This window comes from Sebastes umbrosus, chromosome 17, assembly GCF_015220745.1.
Source record: "Sebastes umbrosus isolate fSebUmb1 chromosome 17, fSebUmb1.pri, whole genome shotgun sequence".
NCBI lineage: Eukaryota > Metazoa > Chordata > Actinopteri > Perciformes > Sebastidae > Sebastes > Sebastes umbrosus.
Window position 1 is genome coordinate 7108236 of NC_051285.1, and position 24624 is coordinate 7132859.

General features: G+C 38.8%; 2 protein-coding genes across 4 annotated transcripts in view; both read left to right on the forward strand.

Moving 5' to 3' along the window:
• Positions 1-249: 249 nt before the first annotated feature.
• LOC119475163 lies at positions 250-5786 on the forward strand. The gene is made up of 9 exons (XM_037747616.1): positions 250-532; positions 1696-1808; positions 2298-2391; positions 2425-2670; positions 2750-2884; positions 3650-3689; positions 3817-3872; positions 3977-4008; positions 4114-5786. Exons 1-9 carry the CDS (start codon positions 460-462, stop codon positions 4486-4488), a joined length of 1164 nt encoding a protein of 387 aa, XP_037603544.1. The 5' UTR covers positions 250-459; the 3' UTR covers positions 4489-5786.
• Positions 5787-7032: 1246 nt separating this feature from the next.
• fnip1 (folliculin interacting protein 1) overlaps positions 7033-24624 on the forward strand; it is a 41363-nt gene continuing 23771 nt past the window's right edge. The window contains exons 1-2 of one of the 3 annotated variants that reach the window (XM_037748267.1): positions 7033-7227; positions 21736-21865. In XM_037748267.1, coding sequence (XP_037604195.1) covers positions 7136-7227; positions 21736-21865 — 222 coding nt within the window. In that variant the 5' untranslated portion in view covers positions 7033-7135. Of the gene's footprint in view, positions 7228-16593; positions 16834-21735; positions 21866-24624 lie in introns of those variants that run through there. The other 2 variants (XM_037748266.1, XM_037748268.1) reach the window with 2 other exon arrangements.

Consider the following 24624-nt stretch of genomic DNA (forward strand, 5'->3'; position numbering starts at 1 on the left):
TCCGATGCAATTCCGTTGAAATGCACTAAAACGGAGCGTTTCAGACAGAGGGGTAAATACAGACATATTCAGGCAGACAGAATGAGGAAAATAAAGGTGTTTTTTTTTTAACATTACAGTATGTAAACATGTTCTAGTAGAAACACAAAATACAAGTATGAATCTGAAAATGAGCATGATATGGGATCTTTAAGACTTCCGTTGAAGATTTTCAAAATAAAAGTGACACATATTTATTTAATCGTCATTAGCAACAGGTGTGCTCGGTTGCTAGGCACCGCACAGAGATCAGAGAGGAAAAGTGTCAGTATGTTTTAGCATCCAGTCTGATTTTAAACCGTTAATCTCTCAGTTTTTAGGTAATAATATTACATATTTGTGTAAATGTGTTTGCAGCAACAGTTGCTCTAACATCTGTTTTAGATTTTAGACGTTTTTGGAAGTTAATTTCATTAAGAAATGGGTCGACACAAGTTCAACCGACCTAACAAGCGAGATACACCTGTGAAACGAGCACTGAGCAGACGAGACAGTAAGAAATAAACACTCAAACACACACAGCACCTTAAACCTAACCTATTTTTCTTTATAAAATATAATTTTCTCATAGTATGCACCATAACTTTAGTAAAACTGACAATAGCCTGATCTTTTCAGGTGGGATTTCATTTAATTCTCATTGTGCAATATAATTTTCCACTTGTGCAATTTTGTTAATAGTCTGTTTATTGTCAATACTGTATATACTGCTCCTATTTTTATACTTCCTTCTATTTAAATGTTTTTTTGTCTCTTTTTTTACTGTGTTAGCTGATGCATCTTGTTTATACACTATCCCCTTTGCTGCTGTACACTGCAAAAGGAATGTCTTGTCTTGTCTTGTCTTGTCTTGTCTTGTCTTGTCATAGCCAACAGGATTAGTTTAGTTTGAGCTTCTGTGCTCAGTTGAACTTTAAATAGCCTACTGGGAGCCTTTTCAATTGTGAAAGAAAAAATGCTCAACATCACTTTGTTTGTCTGAATTCATGTGTTTCTCATTTTAGTGTTTAACTACTTAAATCTGTTCACATTAAACCTACTTTAATGTAGTCAATGCATTAGGGCAGAGGCCTACAGAGGCTCCAAACTGTTTCAGATGAGGCCCAGTGAATGGAAGTGAAAACATATTGGTTATTAAAAGAAGATGGAATAGCCTAAATGTGTGTGATTTGGTTAAAAATATAGTAGTTTTAGTGAATTTTACTGTTTTTTCCCACGTTCCCATAGTTAGAAACTAATAAATGCCTTAAGGCAGACCTTTTTATGTATTTGGTTTCATTGTCTGACATTAAAGGTCCCATATCATGCTCATTTTCAGCTTCATACTTGTATTTTATGTTTCTACTTGAACATGTTTACATGCTGATTCAAAAGCTCAGTTTCTTAATACAGGCTGTGGGTATTTCTCTGTAGATTGAGCATTTTGATACTTTCACAGTATTTATACAGCACTTAAACCTACTTTATGATATAAAAGACATGAAAATCTAACTTTTTACAGTATGGGACCTTTAAGTCAAACAGCAATATTAGGCCCATAATTTCAGACTTTGAAAACCCCCATGCATTAGGAGAACTATATCTGTCCTGTTCAATGCAGGTACATTAAGTAACTGCATTTATCTAGCTACTATCATTCATACATTACTTATTCAGAACTTTCAGAGTGCAGGAGGCTTCTGCCCAACAAGCATTATGAAGCATTTCCAGAGGAACCTGAGGTGAAGGAGATGAATGTCCCAACTGTCAAACCAGCCCACCCAGTGTTGGTGAGTATTCTGACTAATAGAGAGATATTTATATGTATGGACGACAAACTTTGATTTCTATTCTCTTCATAATAATTATATTGACATGTATAAACCACATTCTCTATTTGGGAATGCTGAATACTTTCAGTTTACTTTTTATGTACTTATCAGAGATATACTTAACAAAAGTATACATAAATATATTTTGCTCATACTGACAAGTATACCGAAAAGTCGAAGTATACTTGGCTCATACTGACAAGTTTACAGAAAAGTCTAAGTATGCTCATATTGTCAGTCATCTGTCATTGACAGATGTTTCAGAGTCACCCTAAAAACAAAATGTAATATTAAAAGAAGTTATTAAAATCATTAAAAAAAACATGCAAGATAGAGGCTCACAATACAGGGCATGCAAAAAAGGAAATAAATGCATATAATATAGCCGTTTGTTTAAAAAAAATGTACTCTCTCCTCATTTTCCATGCTTATCCTTATAACACACAGACGAGCATCAAGCCTGCCCACTGCAAATATGTGTTACGCCTGAGAAGCCCTGCATTTACTGAAAACCCCAGAGACAAAGTCGTCTCGCCTGCCGCACCAACTAATAAAAAATCTGGCCATCGAGTGTCACCAGCAGGTCACCAAACCATTCAGACGACTCCCGAGCCAGAGGCTTTTAAAGGTGGTGAAATGCCAGTTAAAGAAGAAAAGCAAAACCTGACAGTGACTCTGGGAAGCATCTCATCTTCTAGCATGGAGTCAGACACAACTTTCAGCTCTGATGATGATGATGATGGTGATGAGGAAGACTCCTCTGCTTCTGCAACTTCCAGCAATCTTCCCTCCCCGGAGATCTTCAGAAGAGAGAGCTATGGTGTGTGTGTGCATTTTTGTTTATCCACCACCAGAATGTAAGGTTATTAGATTCTATTTTTTTAATCTTCTTTCTACAGTGGAGACATTGACTTTCCCCTTTACGGAGGAGCTGCTGGGTCTCCATCTTCACATAAAAAACTCCACCCTGCTGGATGTGAGCCATGCTGAGAGCATCAACATGTTTCATCCCCCCAATGTTTCTAACATCCTCGGTAATACACATTTCTTGTTGTTTAAAATAGCAAACTACTGTAGGTATCATAAGAAATTTGGTTAGTACAGTTAATTTTGTAGGATATTTAGACCCCAGCCAATAACTATTTGAAGTTAAAATATTTTTTTTAATTTTTTTTTGGATGTACCTTTAAGTATGATATTGCTATGGGATAAACATTTTAAACTTGTTAATAAAAAAAAAGAAATTGGGTATAGAATTTTTTTTTTATCACAACTTAAAATATATATTAGCAGTTGGTCAATTGTAGCTTATCGTGTATTCTGAGGAATATATATAATAAAATAATCATTAAATAAAAACATATATAAAATTATATAATAAATAAAATGTATAAAATAAAATAAAAATTGAAAAGTGTACAGTGTTAGTTTTAGGAAGCGTCGGCCTTTCAGATTTTTTAGAATCTCATTTTTAAAAACACATTGTTGTGGCAAGAAAGTTTGTATTTTTTAATATCTTTGGGTAAGGAATAAAAAAGAAAGTAATAATCATAATTTAATTTAATTATATTGTTCTATTTCATAAAATTGTATTTATTTATTTTTCTTCAATTTGCAATTAAAACATAAGAGGATTTTTTTCACAACAAGTCATGTATTAAAAAATGATATTTTGCAGGGTCAAATTGTCATTCTAACAACAGAAAAACTGATATAATTTGATGTCCAAGTGTATGTATGTATGTATGTATATGAAACAGTCGGCAGTTGTCTGATAATAACTAAACATTTGTCTGCAGATGTCTCTACAATCTTTGCTGAAAAGAGCTGTGAGATCAAGTGAGTCTGTTGAATTTCTTTCTTGAAAAGACACTTAACATGCACCATTTAGTAGATTAATTTTCCAAAAGTCCTAATAATATCTTGAGTGCTCTACATGACCAAAACTGATCTTCTCTCTTTGCATCAAAAACAGAGGACCTGAAGCTGAGACCAAAATACATACAGACTCATTTAAAACAGGTTAAGATTCATTAATTGAGATGTGTATCTTAATCAAACTGTACAATGTCATAAAGCACCAAATAATAATGTGATAGTCTTGTTTTTCAACCCTCAATCTGCAGAGAAGGCCTTCAAGGGGAAAACTCCACCAAAAGTAAGATAGTCACCTGGCTATCCATGTAATGTAAAATACGATGTATACACAATTTAATTTTTATTTAAATTACGATCATGGTCTAATATAATTCTGCTCCCCTAGCTCACCAACAGCAGGCCCATTTCGTACAAGAAGAAGGTATGGTTTTGCCCCATCATTGCTGAGACCTTTGAAGCAAAACACACACCAGCCTCCAAATTAACCATCCACATGTCCAGCCCGGCTGAGCAGCTGCAGCCTGACGCAGACACATCCAGAGCAGGTGAGATCAACTCTAAAGAAGAAGCATTACGACTGACGGCAACATTGAAAAGGCCCGTACAAAGTAGCCCGGAGAAAGCCAAGTTCTTTGACTTTATTGACAACAGTGACAGGGATGCCTTCTTTAAAGGGATGAGGGAAAGGTGTGTTCATCTCAGGAGTGCTCCTTTATTTCCTCTCACAGCTCCTGAGTACACAGAACCTTTTGTCCTGTGACATCTGAAGACAAAATATTGTACGTAAAGATTCAAGCTTTCTCCCATAATCTATAGAGATCAAGGTATATGAAATATCCTGTAAAAGACCTCAAAACAAGATGTCAAGACTCAGTGTATGAGGCTGAATAAATGTCTGAAACTGAAAAATTAAATGTGCACAGTTTAATCAGCATTTGAATGTGTTATTTAAAGAGAATAATTCCAATTCATGCCACACCTTGTCATGTATGTAGGTGCCTGCACACCATAGACTATCTACTTTCATTGCTTTTCAACCTGGCGCTTATTACATAACCTACTGTACAAATTGTGGCACATCCGGTTATGAAAATGCACTTTTAATACACACTGTAAGCAGTCAAACCAGCCCCGGATTTCCATATTTAAAATTTTGCATAATCAAACAAGTGTCTGGTGCAAAATGACCACTAGATGTCAGACCTGTATTGTATTGTACTATATCTTAAATAGCTATCTTTTCTCTTCTCTTGATTGTGATTGTTTGTCAATTTTATATGTGAAATATATACATGTTGTTTGTGTTATTTAATCTCTACAAATGTGTCAATGCCATAAGCGCCTTATCTGAGCTACAAATTCAAATGTGATTTTATTTGACTTTGTGGCTTTCTATATTTGTGTCATCTGTCTTTCAACACTTTTATGTGTCGGAAAAAAATGTCCAAAATAACTGATTGTACAATAAATACATTTTTTAGCCTATTTTCATGTATTTATTTAGAATTCTTGTTGGACACCCCTCTGTGTTTTTTGAAGCCAAAATATGGTATGTAAAGATTTTGGCTTTCTCCCATAATCTATAGAGATCAAAGAGGTCTGTGCGTGAAATATCCTGTAAAAGAGCAGTACTTCAAAACGAGATGTCAACACTCAGTGTAACAAGTGTATGAGGCCGACTAAATATGGAAAATGTGCTTAGTTTGATCAGTATTTGAATATGTTATTTAAAGAGAATAAATCAAAGGGATGCCACCTGCACACCATAGACCTTTCAACGTTCATTGCTTCTCAACCTGGCCCTTATTTTTTATTATTATTATTACATATTCTACAGTACAAATTGTGTCATATCTGGTTATGAAAATGCACTTGTATATACACTGAAAGCAGTCAAACCAGCCCCAGATTTCCTTTTTTAAAATGTTATCAAACAAGTGTCTGGTGCAAAATGACCACTAGATGTCAGACCTGTATCTTATCTAAAATAGCCATCTTTTCTCTTCTCCTGAGGGTGATTGTTTGTCAATTTTACATGTGAAATATATATGTTTGTGTTTATCTGCATGTTTTATTTACTCTCTCTATGTGTCAATGCCATAAGCACCTAATCTAAGCTAAATGTAAATGTATTTAACCTTCTGTCTAACTGTCTTTCTAGACTAGATAGATAGATAGATAGTAACTTTATTGATCCCGAGGGAAATTCAAGTTTCCAGCATCACAGTTCCGTAGTGCAAAAACATGTTAGTAAAAAGGCAGTAAAAAAGTTAGTAGTGCAAAGTACAAAGTACAAAAAGATATACCAGATATAAAAATACAAGGAGATGAAGAAAACTGTTAAAACTGAATATAGTGCAGGGTAACAGCTGTGATACAGGACTATTAAGAGACTGTTAAAAATGAGTAATGTGCGTCAGAAAAAAAAAATGATTGTACAATAAATACATTATGTATTTGCATGTTTTTAGATTATAGCCTGAATACTTCTTGTTGGATACACCTCTGTGCTTCTTTTTTTTTAGCACAATCCTGGCTTTTCCACTTAACTCTTTTCTCATGTGGGTCCTTCAATGATCTTATAATTTATTTTTTATTTTTTTTATTTATTTGCACATATATAAAACTGCACAAAATCCAGTCAATGAAAAAAAACAAAAGAAGAAATCGTTGAGGAGAGGCCAAGGAAAAAAAATGACAAAAAAGGAATAAAGATCTAAACTAACATAATTTTAAAAATACAACAAAAGTTAAACAACAACAAGAAGTACACAAAATGTGCAGAAAAACCTAACCAAACAGTGGAAAACAATCCAATAAAAACAATGAAATACATACAAAAAACAGTACAGAAGAAAAGAAAGTATATATAAACATATCAAAAGATAATTAGACATCATGATGATAATTTCAATTTTAAAATCTTGCAAAAAAAAAAGTCTAAAATAAATTATTGTACAATAAATACATTATGTATTTGCATGTTTTTAGGTTATAGCCTAAATAAATACTTCTTGTTGGATGCACCTCTGTATTTTATTTTTTTTTTCTCCACTTAACTCTTTTCTCATGTAGTGTCTTTCAATGATCTTATAACAAGCTGTTCAACAGTCCTCACTTTGTATGATTTCTTGTGAATAAATCTCATGCTGTCACGATTCCAGACAAAACATCAACACAGCGAATCCACTGACCACGTGGTACAGCGTTCCAAAAATAACCAGCCAATCAGGTAATTCTGTAGTAGCAGCAGCCAATCAGAAAAAGGCAGTGGGCGGTTGCCAAGCAGCTCCCGTGACTAACCCCTTGTCATATGACTGTGTGACACCCATGGAGACAGTTACAAGGAACAAGAGCTGCTCTTCTTGGATTTGAGAAAAGAAAGAAGAAACCTGAATTGGTACAAAATGCCTCCGACTCTCTTCCAGAAACTTTTCAACAAGAGAAACGCGTTTTCGTCGCCGCCACCGAGATGCAGCAAAGAGCACCCAGCTTTCAGGTAAACTAGCTATTCTCTGTTTCTCTGTCTGTGTGTGTGTGTTGAGCTAACATGCTAATGCTAACGAGGCTATCCTTTAGTACAGATACACACAATGCTTGCACCATGCATGATGATGCTGCTGCTGCTGCAGGTTGTTCTACTTTACCAAGATGCAAAAAACAAATCAGGTCAAAGTACAGCAATATACAGAGCAATAATAATATTTTTTTATTTGTAGAGCACTTTTCAAGCACAAAGCACAAAGTGCTTTCCAAGGAAATTCACATCAGAATACACTGAAACATAAATAATTAAATAAAAAAACAATAGAATGTGAAAATAAAGAAACAAGCATATACATATTCATACAGTTACATATGCACATATATACACATCAGCACAAAAGCATACAAAAGACTATAATTCAGCTGATTCAAGCACAAAGCACAAAAACAAAATCAGGTCAAAGTACAGCAATATACAGAGCAATAATAATAATAATAATAATAATAATAATAATAATAATTTTATTTGTAGAGCACTTTTCAAGCACAAAGAGCTTTCCAAGGAAATTCACATCATATACAAACAAAATACACTGAAACATAAATAATTAAATAAAAAAACAATAGAATGGGGTAAATAAAGAAACAAGCATATACATATTCATACAGTTACATATGCACATACATACACATCAGCTCACAAGCATACAAAAGACTATAATCCAGCTGATTCAAGAATGGAATTCACTCCCAAATCATATTACACAACAAAATACTATATATGGTTTTAAGAAAAAACACTAAAAGAGGATTACTTATCTTGAGTTTATCTTGAAGAAACTCAAGATTCAAGATTCAAGATGTTTATTGTCACACCGGTTATACAGGTACAATCGTGTGAAATGCATTTTGCTGGGAAGCTCCATTGAAATAATAAGTTATATTACAATTATAAAAGGAAATACTTTGTGGAAGGGCATATTAAGAACACATACAGGCATATTAAGCACATATACATTAAGAACATATGCAGTATAAGATATATGTTTGTGTGAGAAGGTGTCGTGTGAATTATCTATTTAAAAGTCTGATGGCCTGGGGGAAAAAACTGTTCCTCAGTCTGCTGATGAGTGTCCTGGGGCTTTAGTAAATAAACTTTAGTAATTAATAGGTATAATTGGGTGTGTGTAAGGGGATTATGGGCATCCCATGTTATAAATGATGATATTTATCTGTTAGATCATGATAGATTCAGTCAGAGCCGCACTATTTGCTTTTTTTTTTTTTTTTTTACGTGTATTACCATGTGCTATATGTTAGTGTATGATGATGAGTAGTGTGAATGTGTATTTTTTTGTATTGTCACCATGTAAACTATGTGGACCCCCAGGAAGAATAGCTGCTGCTATGCAAAAAGCTAATGGGGATCTTAATAAACAAACGAACAAACGCACTCAAGCACATCCTGAGAGTTTACAGCTCATGTGCTGTTGATAATAAAGTGTTAATAAGTTCATAATAAACGCCTTCTCCCTTCCTGGAGTGCGATATAACCAGCTAATTGGTATCATTGCTTAGAAGTTGCTGAAGCAGTGTGTCCTCCTTTCCCCTTTGTGCTCCTTTTGTGTGGTAGCTTTTCTCTCGTCGCATCTTCTGCCTATTTATTTATTTTATTATTTTATTTAAAAGGGACCATGTACAGTTTAAAACATAAATGTCACCATTTGATGCACCGTACCAGATTATAGCTTTAAGTTCATTCACATCTGTAGTCCCTTGGCAGGTCAAAACAAAGAAACATACTACAGTCATACAAGAAATAACATACAATACACAGCTACACACAATAGCACATCACAAAGTGTGCTTGTCAAGTAAAAAGCAAGTCATGAAGACCGTGGAGTAAAGATCAGTGAGTACAGAGCTGAGCAGCTCGTTCCACGGACGTTTTAAGTTGGTTTTGAAAGTGCTGATAGAGCTGCAGCTCCTCACGTCGTAAGGCAGGGTGTTCCACTGATTTGTGGCCTTAATAGAAAAAGCTGATTGCCCAATCGTGAGCTATACTCCCCGATAACTTGGAGCAAAAGTACAGCTGACTTTCTACCAGTCTCCTGCGACTGTACTGTTACTCTTCTTCGCCGGTGCCGGTGCCGTCAGCCAGCAGAGGGAGGACACAGTGTGCTCTGTGTTGGGGGCACATGTGATCACTTCAGGCGGTCACTGATGGGCTTCAGCCTCCGGAGACAGACTGTAGTCTGGGGATGCACAATCTCATACTTTTTCTGATAACCACTTGTGTTTAAAGCGGCTGATACGGATGTTTTTTGTTATAAGTAAATATATGATATGTCCAATGATGCCCAGCAAGATAGTATGTCCTGATTTAGTATTAAACACTGCACTGTAATATATATAGTTTATACAAGTGATGCTTTGAACAAATGCAAGATTATAATCCTAATTTTAGTACTAACACAGCACTAGTTGCAGGTGTCTTGCAGCAGATGAACAGGAATTGCTTCAATTTCAAATGAAGAAGACATAAAACGTCTGAGCTCTTCGATTTTTGTCCTTAAAGATCTCATGTCATGCCTGCTTGAATGAAATACATCATATTGTTGTTTTATAGGGCTGGGCGATATGGCCACAATCTTTTGTTTTAAGTGAAATTATAGAGAAAAAAGAAATATATATATATATAGGCCTAGCCTATATAACGATAAGAACATAGACATTTTTATATCGTTTTGACGATATATATATCGTCATATTGCCCAGTCCTGTTGCATTAGACACTTTTTTCTCTCTCTGGATTGCAGTGACAAGCAGCCATTGTCCTTTACTGACATAATTACCACAATATTGTGCACCTGTAGCAGAGGGTACTGCTGTCTAAAGTATATATATATATATTTTTTAGTTCAGAATGGAAGTTCATTCATGTAAAGTATGACATGTAATGCCACTATAAGCAATATAAATACTTGCTGCTGAATTCAATCTGACTGAGCAAAGCATCATTGAGCTGACTGGTAGGATACTCTATACTCCCTGAGTTGATTTGCAGTTTCCCTGTGTGAGTTCCTACACACATTCTGGGTCAGGGTCAGGTCTGCCACCAAGGGGAAAGTGCTCTTTTCAGTTTTAAATACACTTGCATTGGAAAATGTTGCTCTAGGCCTGCCACCCATGGTGGATATATCTTCCAAAGGACCTGAAAGCTCACCTCCTTGTGTTGCTTCTTGAACTTTGGCCCATGTTTGTGCCAGAGCACGTTCCATGGCCATAAAGGTGCCCTGCACCCAGTGATATAAATGGTGTGTGTGTGTTTGTGTGTTTGACTGGCTTCAATCCTGGAGCAAAGAGGCAGGCAGCGGGCATTTCTGTTAACTCAGTGATCAGCTGTGCTCTTCATAACTCTGGCGTGAGCTCCCCATTCATCAGGCATGAATTATTCTGGAGAGGGCAGAACTGTGAGAAGACAAAGGCAAGGAGAAGGAGAGATGGGTGGAGAGGGCACTTGGGTGGTATAGCAGGAATAGTCTAGTGTGTTTTTGGGAAGATGAAAACGTTTGCAACATTTTGCCTTTAAAAAATATTGCGCCTGCTGCGATTTGAAAATTGCAATAGGCCATATTGCTTGATAACATTTTGATTACTATCTATTACCTACTATTAAACTGTCAGCAGTCTTAGAACCCATCGGCTATCGTTCTGATAATGATTTAACCTCTAGGGGCAACGGACAATATTTCGGGGCTCTGGTGTAGCCAGTGGATATCTGGATGAAGGTTATCTGGGCCAAGACCACTCTTCCGTGCATTGGTCATTGTTTACAGTCTGATTAACATCTTGAGATGCGAGAATGGAGTTGGAGTTGAGAGAGGACGTCTACAACTGGATTGTTTCATGTTTCAATGCAGATAAATTGAAGCAAGTTATTAAAAAAAAAAAATCGTCATCAGGCGATTTCATATCGGCCGATGCATTACGCCACTTTTGCTTTCTACACGGACTGTTTACCCGCATTCAACCAAAGCCCACTCAAACGTGATTGGTCAATACTACTCGGACTGCCAACGGAAACCAGAACGCTTCTGATGTCAAAACTTTGTCATGTTGCCTACAGATATCTGCATTCATATGCAGATATCTATATAGAGATCTAACTAGGGTCTACTCCAGCAAAAGCCTTGCAGGTGATGAATAGAGAAGTAAAAGAAAAAGTTTTGCTGTTTTGCAACCCTGTTGCCCTGCATAATGCATCACCCAAAGCTCTGTCACAGCACAGCACTGTGTCCTCCAGAATACCGCAGAGGGCAGCAGGTTGGCTGACCCTGATGGGAGGAAAGCCTAAAAGGCCTCTCCGGTTTCCCAGGCTGCAGCACCTGACTAGAGACAGCATACTGTACATTACACTGAGAGCTCCAGGCTCATTCTGTAGCCAGTCTGAGGCTTGATCGTTAGCCAATAGCTTTGTCCTCCCCACCCACAGCCAGACTGCTTTTCCTGGCTGCCCCCTGCCACCGCTGCCTGCTGAGGAAACTTCCTTCTTGACCCGGAGCATACGACTCAATATAGCTGTGTCAATGCTGAGAAAAGGAGGGAGTGCGTGTAAGCGAGAGAAAGGATGGGATGGGTGTGGGCAGCGTTTTTGTTTTTATGCACCATTTTGTAAGACCTCAAGACCTCACTTACTAAATCATATTTGATTTATGTATGCAGCACATCTCTGGGTGGAACATACAATCCTCCCTCCTTTGTGAAAATGCATGACTTTGCATATTGCAAAACAAAATTATACACCACATCAAATGTATTTATAGTGATGCTTTTCCTTGAGAGTTTTGCAGGCAAAGTAGTGTTTCAGGTTCCCGATGGCGTGGTGTCCTTCCTCCAGCGCATGCTTTAATAACTCAGGGTGTCATGTGAGACTTTCATCAATCTCAGGCTGTCATGTTTGTGGGACGGTCACATGGCTGCGTTCTCGGTCACTGGCATAGAGTTGGATAAGTGGAGATGGGTGTGTGTGTGTCTGCTTACCTCACACCTAGTACTTTTGTTACTTGTGCATATTTAAAGCATGTTAGTGTCATTAATTCATAGATTGATATATAGATAGCTTTGCATCTCTTCTGTGTGTGTATTTGTGTGTATACATGCTGCAGGCTTGCCAGGGTTCTGTAAAGACAGCGGCTGTCGTCAGGTTCCTATCAGGACTATTTTAAGTGGCCACACTCGGGCTTCTCGGAAGTGCAGGGTCATGGTAAAGATATAGTTTTACGTAAAAGTTGCATACACATCACACGCATGCAGTAGTATTCTGGTGAGTGATTGTATGTCGGCTTAACAGCTAGTTAAGCCTGCATGTCCTGGCCTCTTAACTTTGTGAGGAGATCAGTTCAAGGGCTGCCCATGTTGCACTCCTCTTGGTTTATTTTTGTTTGGTATATTTCTACCTAAATTTACCTTAGTTCGTTAATTTACAGGGAAAATCATTGAGGATTTACTCCTAAACTTTACTCTGGCTTTTGCCCCAATATTTATGTATCGGTCCATTTACTCGTCATTGCGATGACCTATTCTGCGTTGTCAGAGTATGAAACGGTGCTTTGGATAACAACTTCCATCGAAAAGGAATATGGCAAACTTGTTCGCTGTTTTCTTTAACCTTGAAGGTAAATTTGTGAATAAAAATTCGTACTTGCTTAGTAAATCACAAAACACTTATCAGCACAGGGCAGACAGTGATGGCATTGAACGTCCACAGATAAGCAGCAGTGTAATTAGTTTGTCTGTTGGGATCCTGAAAGTCAAACTAAAATGTCACATTACCTAATTAGCCTACTTTCAGCCTCTAGATGAGAAAGAGTGAGAAAGAGAGAAATGACTCGGAGGGCAGTTGGGGAGGTGGTTTGACAGAGAGACAGGATGTGCTGACTGACAGGAATCACTTTGCTTTAAGGCTGAGCAGTTGATAATGTCTATCATATGACACCTTCTGTCCCTGTGATTGCTAAATGGAGCAAAGGGGAAAGAAAAATTCAACTTCCACGCAGTTGACGCATTATGGAGGCAAATCTGCTTTTCACCTTGAAAGCAAAATTTCTGCGCTCATTTCCACATAGCTCCCACCACTTCTGTTCAGCCTGATGACAGATACGTTCATGTGATTCTTTGTGACACACAGTCACTCAATACTCTCATCACTGCCTTTCTGTCATGTGTTGCTGATTCAGAAGGTGTTGTGACAATGGAGTAAACCATAGTGTACACATAGTCATCAATACACACACACACACACACAGTGTAAAGACAAACACATATGTAGTTTGTTTCAAGACAATGCAGCCAAAACGAAGTTCTCAGCAGCTCAAACTTCCCCAAGGGATGAACACACTTTTCACAAAAGTATACTGATAAATGTTACTCCACAGATTTTACTTTCTTTATATAATGTTTATGTAAATGTTGAGCTGTAAATCTTGGGTATTTCTAAAAAATATACACTCTTGGTCTTCTTTACTGAGCATTTCTATGACATATTCTCACTAGGGCTGTCAAAGTTAACACGAAATTGTTTTAACACCACCAATTTCTTTAACACATTAACGTAATCAATCTTTCGGAGGTTGTAGCGGTTTCAGTTTTAGTGAAGATATTGGCGTCATATGAAACTACAAAACATGTCATACTAGCTTGCCGTGAAGGAGGTTAAATATCGTTCCAAACTTGCGCTACATTTTGGTGAGGAAAAACTGTCATGGCCATTTTCAAAGGGGTCCCTTGACCTCTGACCACAATATATGTGAATGAAAATGGGTTCTGTGGGTACCCACGAGTCTCCCCTTTACAGACATGCCCACTTTATGATAATCACATGCAGTTTAGGGCAGGTCACATTCAAGTCAGCACACTGACACACAGACAGCTGTTGTTGCCTGTTGGGCTGCAGTTTGCCATGTTATGATTATGATAAATACATACATTTGCAAAAAGCACTCCACATTGCCCACTCCCATGTTGATAAGAGTACTAAATAATTGACAAATCTCCCTTTTAAGGTACATTTTGAACAGATAAAAAATGTGCGATTAATCACGATTAAATATTTTAATTGATTGACAGCCCTCATACTAACATTTTTTTGTCTATTGTCTACAACCTTTGTAAATTTTCAGCATCAAAAGGTGTCAAAGTGACAGATTGCCTCTGGCTATATGAGTCCCGTCACTCAACCAGTCAATGTTTGAATGTGTTGTGAGCTCAGTAACCTCAGGGCGTTGTAGCATCCTCACCCACTCAGAATCATGTGATTAGAGGAATGCAGAAGTCCTTAATGCAACATAACCAGTAGAGAAACCAGCAGGTATGCAGGTAGTCAGGTGCTTTCAGACCATGTGGGCCAGTTCCTTGAGGGAGTTGCTGTTTACTAGAACTTACTCAGAGCAAAGCTATCAGCACAAGGAAGTACAACACTTGTGTCAGCGTGACGAGGTATATACTGTATTGTGTTTCACTCTGTAGAAATTGGGGCTTGGCCTCTCCAGCAGGAAAGGAGTGTTCCCTCTATTAGGAGTTAATTTTCAGCTCAGGTAGACCAATCTCTACATGGAGGGTTTCATATTTGACAAGCGGGCAGACTGTGTGAAGTATTAGTGCGTGCACATGCAGAAAGTGCCCCTATAAGGCTAGAGATATCTAAAAGATTAGATGTGATTACTGTTCGTCTGTGTCACTCCAGGTGCATATCTAGTAGCAGTGCGCTTCAATCATGGGAAAGTAGCATGACGGCACAGAAGGAGCTGCAGCTTGCAATGTGAGATACGTGGCTAAATACGCAGTTGCCATGCAATCAGTTTAAGAGTGTTGAGATATCAGTTTGGCAGTATTGCTGTGCAGCGTTCTCTCAGGATAGGTCACCTCAGCAGTCATCACCAACAGAGCAGCCGGCCGTTATGGAAAACTATAGCCTTAATTCATCTAGATTATTAATTGTATTCTTTTGTTGATTTGATAGATATCACACATTAGGGGTGTGAAAAAAAACAATTCATCTATGTATCCCAATTGTTTATTTTTTATGATTTTGAATTAGATTTTTTAGTGCCATAATCGATATATTTGCTTCATTTGAGTCTATGCGGAGGTAGAAGGATGTTACCGCTGTTATTGTTGTAGTCAACCTGCAGTGGTTGACAACACTGGGGCCAGCAGTGAAACCATAACTACCTTAAGCTGGTTCAAGACTTTCCAAGTTAAATGTTAAGATGCAACCCAGAAAAGAGTACTAGATTGAACCATTTCTGTAGTAAATGTATTTTTTATTTATATAATTGGTGTGCAGTCATGATCTATTTTATGAAAGCATTGAGCATCGACTGTTGCCTGCAGCAGAAATGGCACAAAATTGTCGGCCGGACCTAACAGAAACCTCTGTCACACACAGCCGGAAGAACGTCACACAGCTTGGGCTCAGGGGATATTTATGTAACCGTCTCCTGACACACACACACACACACACACACATGCACAGCTGTTCCAGTGGCAGTGGAGGGAGAGCGAGGGCTCTTTGAGGTCAGTAAGGAGGCTGATGTCAGACTCACTGCAGTCAAGGAAACTTGATTGGTTTCTTGTGACCTTTATCAGAATACACCTCGGCCAGGAGCAACTATGGATGCTTTTTCTCCCATTGTTGCAGACTAGTCATATTCATTTATTTTTCTCATTTCTCCAGGAATTGGAGATTAACAACATATGTGGCTATCATTAGTATGCAGTTGAGACTCCCAGCGAGTGCATCACAGTGGTTGCTTAAATTCTTGGGCGTAATCTTTTTATTCCTCGAAAATTTCTTGTTGTGGTTGCACTAGTATTGTACAAGATCAGGTCTATAGAGGAAGACGACGACGTCAATGAATGTTGTTAGGGTGTTGCGGGTTATAGTAATAGTTGTCATCAAAGTGCATGAGCTTTCTAGAGAAGAGCATCAACTAAAGCCAGAAATATAAAATATTATAGGTATCAAATGATAAAAGGATAAAACTGGAAACCTTACCCACAGTTACCAAAGTTCAGTTACTTAAATGATAACCCATTGAGATCTTGTGACAGGTCTGTAAAAAAGTTTCATTTCTCAGACATACTGCTCACTTTCCTACTTCCTACATACTAACCACCATCCATGTGCAGCTTTCACTTAAAAGAGCCATTTGTTTCCCTGCTCTCTTTTGTTTGTTAAGAGGATGAATTGTACATTTACGTGTTTTAAATTGATTGAAGAAAGACCGATAGAAAGAAGCGGAGAGGGAATACAAGGGAGAGCGTAACAAAAAGAGTGGGATTAAGAAACAGCACACAAACAAATCCCCACTGTCACTCTCTTATCACAGCGCTTTCTGGCAGTAGGCAGTCCGGGCTCGCTGCTATTGCTGCCTCTGTACCGTCCAGCACACACAGTGCTCCTGCGATCACCTGACAGTCTCATGTTGTTGTGTGAATTTAGTTCACCGCTATTCTTAGACCCTGCTTTGGCTGAGAGAGGAGAGGAGAGGAGAGGAGAGAGGAATAGAGAGGGAGAGGGCTGGGGAAAGACTGGCACACTCGCAATGATGCCCAGGTAGGAGTCGGTAATATTTAACCAGGCTTACGTGCATCCAAGTGGGCATGGTAGTGTTGGTCAAAGGAGGTTTGTGTTGTTGTTTCTTTTAAGTGTTGTGTTGGCAACCTGTGCCTGCTTCCAGCTGGACAGCACTTGCAGTTTGAGGTAGCGACTGTAGACTTAAAGATTGATGGTGTCATTTTAGATCAGTGTTATACAATGAAGATTAGATGGATTATGTTGAAGCACACCTTGTTTTTGTTGGTGTGGAATTTGGATTAAAAAAAACAGTGTGGCATTTATGTGTTTGGGTGGAGTTGCAGTTCAAAGAGTTTCTGGTTGACATATCTGTGATTAGATACCTTTTGTTAAGGAGGAAGGTGAATCCTTTCAAAAACAGTTAAGGCCCTGCTTGTTGTCTTCTTGACATTTTGAAATGTGGCCTTAAATAAACCTGTTGCCAGGATCTTTTTAAGATCAACAGGTTGTTCAAGGAAGTGCATATCTGTATGTGTTTGTGAGAGACTTTTTGAGTCATTTATGGTTCAGACAATTGAGGTCAAAACAGTACAAGTAGTCATGAAGTCATGTGCTGCTTTTATGAATGACTCCCCTCTCTTCTGTCAGCGCTGTGACTGTCACAAGCTCACTGATGGGATACTTCCTCCTTTTGCTACTGCCTCTTTCAAATGCTTTTCTGTCTATCTCAGATGTTTCTGTTTTTGCTCAATTCTGTCTTTCCATCAGCCTTCAATGTTAGCTGCATTTAACATTCGTATATTTTGTCGTTCTTAGCTTTTGTTCTTTGTGTTCCCTCACTTTAGGGCATTCCTTACAAAGTGTATTTTCACTCTGTGTTTGCTGCTGCTTATAAAAAGGGCTCTGTCTTTTTATCACTGTCTTTCTAGCTTTCTTTGTTGTGTTCATTCCTTCTTCCCTGCATTTCTCACTCTGTGTTTTCTCTCTGTTATGTTTAAAACAAAGGGAGCAGTGAACTTGGTGTCAAATTATGCAGATCTCCTCTGGGCTGATGTGACAACAACACATCTTATTTTTGTAATTGTTGCACCCACTTTTGACCAGAAGTTGAACCAGATCATGTAACTTCTGAGATATTTTGGTCATTCAAAATTGCATCAGAGCAGCAAATATTGATTTAAAAAGGTTAAACCATGTTGATAATAGTTGCAAAAAAGGCTTCATAGATTATTTCTTGCACAAAAGCTGAACGCATGAAAACCAAGATCAGTGTCGAATGCATTTCAAACCACTCATGAAAGGCAGTAGTCCAGTTGCAAGGAGGCATGTGACGGACTAAAACGACCGCCTGATGTGTAATCACACAAGTCTATGAGCTGAATATCGACCCAGCCTCAAACAATGCAATTTGAGCTCATTATGTAGGCCAGGCATGCATTACGTCACCCATTTAACACTCCGACTGTGTAAGAGGTTGGGTCTCCCGTCGGGAGAGAAAACAGGAGGAGAAAACTGAAGATGATTTTGTAAAGTGACCGAACATTCACTTTGATTAGCCATTAGTCTATACAAAAGGGCAGAAGAAAAACAGCACAGCTATTCCCAAGCTGAGTTCTATCTTAATCATGTTCAAACCTTGGTTGTATGATGTACTGTATGTTGAGTGTTTAGATCAATGACTAGTCAACACATCACTGTATTGATCTTAAAGGAGTATAAGATGACAGTCAGTCGGACGTTTCTGACAGTCTGACCCCTCTCGTTTTTCCTTGAGAATGATGTCATAAAATCTTCCGAACAACCTGTGTCTAGAATACCAATAACCTTTGAACTATGCAGGAAGGACCTGCATGGCAGGACTCCACCAGTGCCCCGGATCATTAACCTCAGTCAGTGTCAACAAACGGTGCATGTTTTTAGATAGTTTGTGAAAAGTTGTGACACGCCTAAGAGGTCAGTAATACTTGGGCCAGGTCCATGAGGGCCTATTGGAGCCTCCTGAGCAGATGGAGCTGGTGTTACAAGCTACAGGAAGACACACAGTGAATATTATTCTGAATGCATGTCTGAGAGAGTCTGCTAAATCCCCAACAGACACAAGTTGAGGTGGCGTTATTCTGCAGTTTCATCATTGGCTCTGGCCTTAAGGCAACCTTTACACCTCTTCTATTAGGTTTTTTGATGCCAAAAGCCACTTGTTTGTAACAGTTTGACATTTCATGCATGTGCTTTGTGTTTTACTAATGGTAGGCCTCTACTGTTCAGCCACGTCAGGAAGTGTTGACACTGCCAATGAGGTTAGCTAGTGCTACCAAAGGTTGACTCAATGCATTTGATCAAAAACATAATTTTTGTGGCTCCTTCTGTTGAATGCCCACAAAGCCTCATTTTAATTCCGATGGTGGTTCTGGTCCATATTGGCTCAATCCTTGAGATACAGGATTGAATGATGGGGATGTTTCCATGCAGAAATGATGAGTCACCTCATTTAACAATGTTGCCCCTTATGAGTCCCCAAAAAAGTTACTCTTGCATGATTGCCTCTCAAGGCCCCATCTGACAGATTACTTTGGTTTGACAACTTAACACTGCAGCACATGACTCCCTCCCTCCTACTACCCTGCAAGAGTGAATCATTTTGCCCCCAAGAATGCTGCCCACACTTTGACACCAGTGTTTGGTAAATAGTAGCTCACATGCAAGGAAATGTACACATAGACTCTCTCTCTCTTACACACACACACACCAACACAAAGGTATTCCCTGCTCTGTCAAGGCTCACTGACCAACAACATAAATGCTGTTTTTGAATGCGGGCTTGTGTGTGCTATTTTGTTGGCAGGTGAAATGGACTTAACTGTTCCTTTTCCACCCCTCCCCACCAAGCCATTTACTATAAACACTTGCGTTCGGGGACGATCCCTGCTCCCAAATAAAAGGCTATATTTAGGTCCAGCTTTGTGTCCATCTGCCTGACCCATCTATCCATCTGGTCAGACAGAAATCCTCGACCGTCTCTCTGTCAATCCAATTCCCTGTCATCTTTATAGACCCTACTAAATCAACCAGGGACCGAGTTTCCCCGAACAGCACAGGGGAGTGCCAAGGTCCATTGAAGGCCTGCTAGTGCCCCTGAGTAAAATGTGAATATGCAACAACATCCTTCACTACATTACCTGAGATGACCGGCATTAATAAGTTGAGCTGAATGAAACCGCAGGTTACCTAGCAACAGTGAAAGAGCAGTGGCTGCCAGTAAAAACGGCTCAACTGTTACTGTTGGACAGTGTTTCCTTCCTGAAGAAATGTACCACTACTAAAGTCTATATCAGTTTAAAATCTAATACCACAAATCTCCAAAATGGCTATAAATTAGGGCTGTCAGTCGATTCAAATATTGAATCGCATGATTGTCCATGATTCATTGTGATTGATCGCAAATTAATCGCGCATCTTTGTCCTCTCCTGTAGCTAGTTGATTTAAAAAAAAGTAATTTAGTTACAGCCTCAGGAGGGACAATAGATAATACAGTGGCTCTTCACTCCACAATTACATGAATAATGATGCTCATTGCCTTGAGTGAAGTATAAATGATGACTCAACTCAGTGGAGCTGCAGACGGGTTATACTGGGTCACATGTGTAACTGAATGTAGTGCAGGGAGGAGCTGCAAAGACAATATGCAAATATGACTTGTATTATTAAGGGAAAAGTATTGTATTCAATTTCTTGTTTGTCGTGGATTAAATCAGCCGACTGAGCGTCTGGAGTGGCAGCTTGTTATCTGGGTACCCTGTAAATCTATAGTGGTGGACGGGTGGGGGTAGTAGGTTGGCTCGATCTCTACTGGTTTAGGTATGAGATGGATGAATGGTAGCTATGGCATGGAGTCCGTTGGCTCAGCCATGTCCACTGGGAGGGATGGGAGGGCTTAAACAGATTTATTTAAAGCTTGTACATCGTGTCTACCTTTTCCGTCCCGCTCAGAGCGAAGCCAGGTTCTTGGTAATATGGATATATGTCAGATACCAAGCAGAAATTGGGTACTTGAACCTCCACTACGGCTTAAATATACTCCACAACAAAATCAGTTTTTAACAAAAAATATCAGCTTCAAAGAGAAACCATCAATTTTACACATCAATGTCTGTATACAGGTCCTTTGGGGAGTACTACTGCATATGTGAAAAAAGTTGTATAAAGTATTTTGTGGCTCCAGACGAAGCTGCGCAAAATCTGATAAATGCTGAAGTTGCAATGGAACGAACAATTGACTTTCACTTCTTGGCCATATACATTCTTTGACTGAACTGTCAGTGGCCAAGTTGCATTGTGGTTGATATAGGAGCCAGGTTTGGAGAAGCAAAGGATGTGATATCTCTGTTTTTGCTGCATCCGTTTATATATATCTATTTTTTTTAACTGTCCATTGTGAGTACGACAATGTTATAGAGTGCAATGGCAAATCTGTGAATCTCAATCTCTTTTTAAGTAGTCCGGTTATTAATATACAGAGTTCTTTATTCTGATGTGAAAAATATTTTGACTTTAACAACTCATAGGGTTCATTGAATAACTGCAGTTATTACTCAGAATGGGTATTTACAGTGGATAAAGTTGTATTGTTGCTCTACTGCTTCTTCAGTACTATGCTGCACCAGATTGTTTTGTTACTGGAGCACGACCTTGTTGTCTCTAATGTGCAAATATCCTGGAAAAAAAGATGTTGAAAGAATATGTGAGATATTTACTCACTTTTACTCTTCAATCTGTTTCATCCCTTTGACCTCTGCAGCTTTGTCAGCAGTTTATTTGTACTAATTGTATTATTTTCTCTCACTCTCCCACCCCCCATCTGTCTATTCCTCCATCACTTTGCTGTCTCCATCTTCACTCCCTCTTTTGATCCCTCCTTTCTTACCATTCTTCTTTCCATCTAGCTGGCCGATCCCCCAGCTGGAGCCCAGTCAGATCCGGCTGATAGTGTACCAGGACTGCGAGAGGCGCGGCAGAAATGTCCTCTTCGACTCCAATGCCAAAAAGAGGGGCACGGAGGAAACTCCCATCACCGTGAGTCACATGTTTGTTTTGTGTGTGTGTGTGTTGTCATTTGTAGGCCTATCCTTGGATTTGTAGATGGTTATGAACAAACACCGTTTGTTACTGTTCTTGTCGTAAAGTCAGAGGTCAACTGATGCAGTAGAGTAGATGCAGGTTATTTAAAAGTCTGAAAATTTAAAAGATTTCCTTGCAAATATCTATTGTAGAACAGGGTTCAATTTCACATTCCTGAACAGCTTTCCTGTTTCCCTTTTCTCATCCTGCCTATTTATTATACCTTGTCTTCATCAGCGTTATTCAGTCACAGGTGCCTTTTGTTTCTGTTTTATTCAATTCAATAAAAGCTTTTACAGTGTTATATTTGGCATTCTTTAATCTGCAGAACTTTTGACCTTTAAAGCTCGCAGACAGCCACAATAGATGTTCAAAGATAAGAGTAGAGACGGGCACAAACATAGAGAACAGAGGCGTGACATGCAACAGAAGTCATGTGACTGTTTCATGATGTTCAGAAGCCACATGCTGCACCTTATCCTGCTTATCCCGCAGGACGCCTCACTGCCCCACAGTGAACGGCGTCTGACTGAGGGATCAAGAGTGGAAGGCAGGGAATGTGTCCCTTTGGACGGTGTGCAAGTCCTGTCTGTGGGTGTGTGTTTTTTTTTGAGTCACACGTTTAGAAACTTAATTTCTTATTTATTTAAATGTCAGTAGTGAATAATAGAATTCCTATTGCTATTATTTAGGGCTGTCAAAGTTAATGCGATAATAACGCGTTTACGCAAATTCGTTTTAACGCCACTCTTTTCTTATTTCTCAATGCAACTTGGGATTTTTAGGCTATAGCGGGCTCAGTTTAAAAGCTATAGAGAAGATACTGATATCATATGAAACTAGAAAACCGGAGTAATCCATTGGTAACCATGTCATACTAGCTCGTCACAAAGGAGGCTAAATAATGCTCCAAACTTGCGCTAAATTGGCAAGGAAAATGGGTTCCTATGGGTACGCACGAGTCTCCCCTTCACAGACATGTCCACTTTATGATAATCACATGCAGTTTGGGGCAAATCATATTAATTTACGACTTATCATAATTAACTACGGACAATCATGCGATTAATCACGATTAAATATTTAATATTGATTGACAGCCCTACTATTATTATTTGAATGTTTCTATAGGTTTGTAGGATTCAATTAATAGATTTAATTACACAGAGTGCGTCATTCATCAAGTTTTATTTTCTCTGCAGTTTCTAAAACAAAACGTCCGGTCCCCTGTTGGCTCAATGGATGCCAAAAAGGCTTGTGATCAAATTTCCAGGGCGAGGCTGCCCTGAAGGCAGATATCACCTTAAGCACTGTGACACTATGTCACACAGGTCGTCTTTTGGTGTTAATTGTCAACACACCCATCTTAGCCAGTTGATGACGATGATGTGCGTGCAACTATAGCTTTCAAACATGTCAGTTATGTTTTTTGAGAGACAGCTTTAGGCATACTCCTCCATTTCGCATACTGTACCTGCTAGCAGATTTTTTCCCCCCAACAAACGGTGACACACTGTCCCCACTCTTTTTTAATTTTGAGTAACATGCCTAATATTTTCATAGCGCTGCTGTATGTTGCTGTCTGACCCAGACCGGTTTGTTCTGGAGATCTTATCTCCAATAATAATAGCCTCAGCTGACAGCCCATGTGTAAGCAGCATTCTTTCATCCTCACATGACAGCCTTTGTCACTCACTGTCTGTCCTTCTCTGCGTCTCTGTCTGTCTTCGTCCGTCTCTGCTCTGGTCTCACCCTCTCTAAATTATCCTTGCACTCTGCATCTTCCTCCTCTAAGTCTGCTGTGTCTTAACTCTGTCTCTCTTTAGTGTCCAGATTACTGTCCTGCTTCTGTAACTTAATCTGGTTATCTCTCTTTCCTACATTATCTCACTCTTTACCTTTATTTATCTTTACCTGTCTGCCCTTCTGTCTTTATCTACCCAAATCCTCTTTCGCTCTTTAAAATCTCTCTCCATTTAGAAAATGCATGCTTTCTCTACATCTCTTCTCGAATCTCTCTTTACCTGTCTCCAGATCTCCCTTTCTTTGTTTTTGTTCCTTTACTCCCTGCCATACTCAGCCTGTCTTCGTAGTGTCTCGCAGTTTTCTTAACCTTATCACTCTACACCTCCCTGTCTTTTTCTCTCATCACGCCTCTTCCACCTCCATCTCACTTGTCTTTTTGCCTCATTATCATGTCCGTAACCTTGCAGTCAGACAGAAACACACAGACACACACTCCTCCTGCTGTCTTATGACACTCTCACATTGAAAATTGTCTGTTTGCTCCAATTTCTCAACTCATTCACATGGATTTACTGAAACTCTACATTTGGATTGGACTGGTGCCAGATATAGAACTGCAACAAGAAGAGTTATGAAGCGTGTGTGTGTGTGTATATGTGTGTGTGATAAGACAAAATAAGATAATGCATATGCCTACATTTTGGTGCATTCTGCATCGTTAGGGCTTTGCCAGCTACTGTGTGACTTCTATCACATGATGGCTGTTTTTTTGTTGTTTTTTGTCCACTCAGAGGAATTAATTTTTGAGACATAAACAGCAAGAACAAGCAAAAGCACAGAGGGTCAAGAGAGAATGAGGAATAGACAAACAAGGGATGAATTTAGCATGCATGTGATGGGTGAGAAAGCGTTAAGAATGAAGAAAAGGGGGGGTTGGTTGGGAAAGAACAAAATGTAAGGAAATATGG